General features: G+C 43.8%; 1 protein-coding gene across 8 annotated transcripts in view; it reads left to right on the top strand.

Moving 5' to 3' along the window:
• The first annotated feature begins 715 nt into the window (after positions 1-715).
• The window catches only part of SMAP1 (small ArfGAP 1), a 187,621-nt gene continuing 182,336 nt past the window's right edge, over positions 716-6,000 (top strand). For 4 of the 8 annotated variants that reach the window (XM_055257020.2, XM_063618643.1, XM_055257006.2 and 1 more), the window contains exon 1: positions 967-1,341. In XM_055257020.2, coding sequence (XP_055112995.1) covers positions 1,224-1,341 — 118 coding nt within the window. In that variant the 5' untranslated portion in view covers positions 967-1,223. Of the gene's footprint in view, positions 1,342-1,728; positions 1,917-6,000 lie in introns of those variants that run through there. The other 4 variants (XM_055256971.2, XM_055256991.2, XM_055257013.2 and 1 more) reach the window with 4 other exon arrangements.

Genomic DNA, 6,000 nt, shown 5'->3' with positions numbered 1-6,000 from the left:
TGCTCATTGCCTTTCTTAGCATCTGCTTCACTGCAGGCAAGGACTGTGTTTATTCGGCATGCATAAGCCCCATATTAGAACTTCCTCATAATATACAACATGCCAAATCATTGAAACTGCGTCACCCAGAGTTCAAACTTCATGAGCCTGGATTAGGGTCTGGGTTCTAATGTAAAGTGTTTTCTTTCTTTAGTTCTCTTTCTCTTGCATTAAAGATCACTATTTACACAGCTTCTTGTTAAAGTATCACCGCCTAGTATTTGGGTTCCTGGTCACACTTTCCCCCTTATGGAAGGGCTTAACTGCCAGGTCTTTCAGACTCTGGAGCCAGACTGCTTTGGATTTGAATCTCAGCTCCTCCACTAGTAGTTCTGTAATCTGGTCAGGTTACTTAACTCCTCTATGCCTCACTTTCCTCCCCTGTGTAATGAGGATAACAATATCATAAGGTTGGGGAAAGGGTTAAATGAGCTAACAGTTCGTTGAACAGAGTAATCACTCAATGAAATGTTATCCCTTAATACATGTCACTACTAGATTATTTCTCGCCCTTAAAAATGTAAGAGACCGTTTTTCCTCTTTTATTCCATCCGTGTCTCCAGCTTCCAAACTGCAGGCGAATAAACCTCGAATGAGTAAACGAACCCACCCAGTCGCTAGTTATTTCTGCATTTCCAATGTTGTGCCAGCAAGAGCAAAGGCAAATGGGCAAGTCAAAGTAGCCTTCTTGTAAACGGTCTTCCATTACTGGGTCTTACTCGAGGCCCTCGCGGACCATCACATCTCAAAAGGGGGTAAAACTCGTGTGAGGCAGTGCCAGCTAGCTTTCGGGAATCACCTTGGGCAGAAGGCCTTTTTGCAGAAAGACTCGGAAGCCCGGGCGCCGCACGTTCGGCGCATGCGCATGCGCAGCGCGCCCGGCGCCCGGGTTCCTTCCTCCGCGCCACCCGGAAGCCTCGGCGCGTCCCAGTCCCCCTCCCCCTCCCTCCCCTTGCCGGCTCCGGTGGTGCGTGCCGGCAGGCCGGGCAAGGAGGCGGGACACGTCGGCGCTACCACCACCGCCGCCGCCGCCCCTCCTCCAGTTCCAGCTGCCGCTGCCGCCGCCGCTTCCTGGGCTGAGTCCGCCCGCGGTCCCGGCGGCGCCAGGTGCGTTCACTCTGCCCGGCTCCAGCCAGCGTCCGCCGCCGCCGTAGCTGTCCCGGGCTCCCCGCCCCGCTGCCGAGATGGCGACGCGCTCCTGTCGGGAGAAGGCTCAGAAGCTGAACGAGCAGCACCAGCTCATCCTGTCCAAGCTTCTGAGGGAGGAGGACAACAAGTACTGCGCCGACTGCGAGGCCAAAGGTAGCTTGGACGTCGTCGCTGCCCCTGGTCGGGGCCTCTTGCGACCGGTGACCTTCCCGCCGCTGCGGCGCTCGGGGCCCGAGCGGATGCCTCGGCTTCGCCGGCCGGCCCTTGCCCTGACGGGAGGGCGGGTGGCTGAGCGCCCGGGCGCAGGGCTCCTGTCGACCCTCAAGTCCGCCAGAGGCGGCAGCGAGGTCAGGCCCGCAGGCCCTGTCAGTGGCCCCAGCCTCCCCTCCTCCCCGACACGGGTTTGAGCAGGTGCCGGGGTAGCGATGCTCGGACCCTCCACAGGGCTGGGGGTAGGAGCGGGGCTGGGAGCGCGGAACCGGGCACGGGTCTGGGCAGAGCTTAGGGTTAGAGGGTTGCCCTCCTAGCTCTGCTCATAGCTATCTCTGTGGGTGGGGCCGCCTTTAGGTCTCAATCCCCTCCTCTACCCTCCGGTGTGACCACGTCCTCCCTCTCCGGGCTCGGATTCTTGGTCTCCTAGACGGAGCCCTACCTGCCTGCCTACCTGACAGCTTTTGTACGAGGCTTTGATCTCTGCTTCCTGAAAAAGAGTATGGTGGTCTTTTTTGGTGGGTTTGAGTTTTACGGAATAAATTAATTGGAGAAAGGTCTTTATTAGTAGTAGTACTGTTTTTGAGTCTGGTTATTAGCCGGAATGAAGAGGAATTTCGTTACACGAGTCTCTTGGAGGACAGTGGGTTTGTATTTCTGAAGATTTTAGTAATTAGGTTTTCTCTGACCAGCTAGTTTGGGAGAATATGTGGACACCGATTTGTGTACCTCATAAATGTTGAAGGTTTATTTTAAAGATCTAGAGATGGAAAAGACCTAATTTTAGTTTGTTCGGTTGGAGGGCTTCTGCCTCAGCCTTTGAAATAGATATACTATTTTTAGCTGCTATGTTTTGTGTTTGGAGATCTGATTTATGTTTAATGTCTTGTAAGTAATCTCAAGGGAAATATTTCTAATTTTTTTTAAAGGAATGTCTTGTGTAGTTAAGAAAAGATCGTGTATATTTTTAATTGGTTTATTTCGTTATTGGGTGAGAAATAGGGTAGTTCTCCAAAGCAGGAGACAGTCTCTTTGGGGAATGTCCTTTAAGATTTCTGTGTTATTTGACTTAGACTTTTCCTGAAGCTTTACTGTTCTTTCTCAATACTATATAAATGAGTCACATTTCAGTAGGCTGACAATATTTGACTAGACTGAGCCACACAGCATCAGCAGGTTACTTCACTGTCGTAGCAGGTACTGAATTACTGGAAGAATCATGTGGGAATACTGTAACTAGATTATTTTTATGAAGCACTTTTCAATATAGTAACTTGATTGAGTCAAGATTATATTTATCCTATGTAACCTTTTCAGGCGATGAGTTTTTACAAAGTCCATGCCTGGTTCTTGTAATATTTGTTTTCCTAATAACTTGATTGTGTGTGGTTATTTGGGAGTTCTGCACTGTGTTTAGGCTCAGTTGCTTGCTCTCCATTGACTGCACTAGCAAAACACTGAAAAATGGTCCTTTATAAGGCCAAGAAGAAGAAAGCAGCTGAAGCTAAATAGTACACATTTTGTCATTTTGAGTAATAACATGGTTAAGTAGAGATGCTGGTAAATATTAAAGCTGTTCATTAAAAATCGACTAGTAACAGTTTCAGAATTAACCTTCCTTCATCTACAGACATTATTAAAAATAATTTAATTTTTGTTCAAATTTCTGTCTCCAAAGAAGTACTTTATTAAATCAGATTTTCACTAATGCTTTCTAAAATAATACGGATTTTTAAAAGCCGTTATTAACCATGTTAACTTTTTTTTTTATTTTCTCTTTTGGGGTGGAGAGAAGAGAATCATGTACTTCTTAAATTAGGATCAAAAGTTTTACTTCTTTGGACCTGAAGAATAGGAAGTATTCGTTTTGCTCAATGTTTGTATTGCCATGGAAAATCAGTAGATATATATTGAACGAATGTCTTTTGTATTTTGGTTTTGTCTGGCCTTTTGTTGGTTTACTTGTTTTGAGAAGTGAAGGAAGTGGGAGAGAAGAGAGTGGTATCAAGAGTACAAGGGTGCAGCTTGAAGGGCATGAACTCCACAGTATAATTTACAAGGATTATTTTTTTCTTGCTGCTACTAAATCTAGAAGAATATTAAAATGATCTTGTAAATTATTTCATTGTTGTATCTTGATCTTTCAGGCAAAAAATCATAGGTAAGGCCACTGATTGGTTTAATTAGACTTAATTTCATGGTTGTAATAATTGAAAAATTCGACATGATAGAGCAATTGATGTAAATATATTTTCACAGTTTTTGAGTATGTGGTAAGGTTGAAGTACATTATGGAGGCTTTTTTAGTAGAATTCTTGGCTTGTTACATGATTTTGGATCTATATGCTAGGATGACATAAATGTAGTACTTTTAAAAGATACGTTAAAGGTCTTACTCTACAGCTCAGTTACTAAGAAGTTTCATTCTGTGTATGTGTTGATGTTTTCTTCACTGTCTAGTAAATTGCATCAAACTTTTCATGTACTGTATTTCAAAGTTATTTCCTAGTTAACATAATTTTCTTTCTTTCAAAGAAGCTTCTTCCACTGATCTTTGAGAATATGTACCAAAACTAAAGCTTAGGATTTGAGGTGCCTGTATTATCTTGCCTTATAATAGTTGGTAGAGGTATATCAATTGGGTTTTGACATTTTCTTGCTGAATCACCAGCTGTGTTTCCTGGATTGACAGTATTTAGGAAGCAAGGAAGGAGAAAAGGATGGCATAGGCGCCAGTTTCCTGCTCTTGATCCCGCTCTTACCAAATCTGTTGAACAACTGGAGAATTTAAGAACAGGCAGATGGAACTACTCCTCCTCTCTCCTAGCTGCATTCATGACTCAGTGGGAGTTTAAAGCAGCTCTTGTTGGTTATTAGTTGGTGGCACTTTAGGGAGCAGTGAGGACTGGGAACGCCTTGCCAGCTTCAAGTTTAGTTTTCAGTATTTAAAGCGTTATCTACAGGTAATCCTAGCTTTGATTTTTTCTTTTTTCACTTCTCTATTCTTTCACGTGCTCAGAATAGGGCATCTTGTGCTGGACATCAGGAGTAGCCTGAACTTGGCTGGGTAGGGCTCCTAGAAAACATCGCTGGGCTGGGCGGGTACCACATTGACATGTCCCGTGCTTGTTAATGTATATTTCTGAGATTTTAAAAGTGCATTCAAGACCAGCCTGGCCAACATGGTGAAACCCCGTCTGCACTAAAAATACAAAAAACATTAGCCAGGCATGGTGGCAGGCGCCTGTAATCCCTACGTGGGAGGCTGAGGCAGGAGAATTGCTTGAACCTGGGAGGCGGAGGTTGCAGTGAGCCGAGATCGCACCGCTGTACTCCAGCCTGGGTGACAGAGCAAGACTCCGTCTCAGGGGAAAAAAAAAACAAACAGATAAAATTCACATTGAGCAGTTTCTTCCCACTATCCCCTCTCCCCAGCCCCTGGCAGACACCATTGCATGTTCTATCTCTGTAGGTTTGGCTGTTCTGGATATTTCATATAATACAACATATGGACTTTTGTTTCTGACTTTCACTTCATATGTTTTCAAAGTTATTCATTTTGTAGCATGTGTCGGTACCTCACTCCTTTTATGGCTAAATAATATTCCATTGTATGGATTGACCACAGTTTATCCATCTATTGATGAACATTTGGCCCGTTTCTATCTTTTGCTAGGTTTGATTTTGAGCATGTTTAAATTGGTATGAAAGTGAGTCTCTTGCCCATTCAATTTCGGGTAGTCAGAAACGTAAGGTTTTTTAACTGTAGAGATTGTTTTGTTTAGCCTGTCTTGATACTGAGAGGGTAAGCTCATTGCTCAGATCAAACAGTCGTTTCTTCGTTCCACAGATCTTGACTTGAAGACACACTGTTAGATATTGTATTAGGTAAGAGAGCTAAAAAAATTTGTAAGACCTAAAGGAGTTTGTTTAGTGTGGGTTGTGTTTTTGCAAATAAATGATTCTAAAATGATGTGCTCAGTGCTTGTAATAATGGTTTTAAGGAATAACTATCTCTGTACTTATTTTGGGCTGTTGTTCCCCTTGCACCTTGACTTTTGCCCATTGGTGGTCTTTACAGTTCCTAGAATGCTGTTTCAAGACCTTTGCACATACTGTTCTAATGCCTGGGAAGCTTTCTAACAAGTTTTTGCCTGCTCAGCTTTTGCTCATCTTTCAATTCCTGCTTAAATGTCTTTTCAAGGGGAATAATTCTCCTTGATCCTCTGAGATTAGGTTATGCTTCTGTTTATACATAAAAGACAACACCCTGAATCTTTTATTGCACTTACCACAATTGTAATTAAACATTATTTAGGTAATTATGGGGTATACTATATCCCTGCTGAATTATAGCTGTAAGAGAGAAGAGATCTTGTTTATCTTGGTTAGGGTAGTATCCTCAGTTTTCAGGACATGTGGTAGGCAAATGTAACTTAGCAAATATTTTTTGAATGAATGAATGTGTGAATGAATGAGCACAGAGCCCCTGGCAGGCAGCAGGGTGTGTGAAAGGGAGTGCACCTGTGAAAGGGAGTGGCATGTGGAGTGACCCTGTTGGGACCAGTCACAGAAAGAGTCTTCATTTGAGCTAGGTTCTGA

This window comes from Symphalangus syndactylus, chromosome 2 (assembly GCF_028878055.3).
Source record: "Symphalangus syndactylus isolate Jambi chromosome 2, NHGRI_mSymSyn1-v2.1_pri, whole genome shotgun sequence".
Classification (NCBI taxonomy): domain Eukaryota; kingdom Metazoa; phylum Chordata; class Mammalia; order Primates; family Hylobatidae; genus Symphalangus; species Symphalangus syndactylus.
This window is presented reverse-complemented; position numbering and strand designations above follow the sequence as displayed.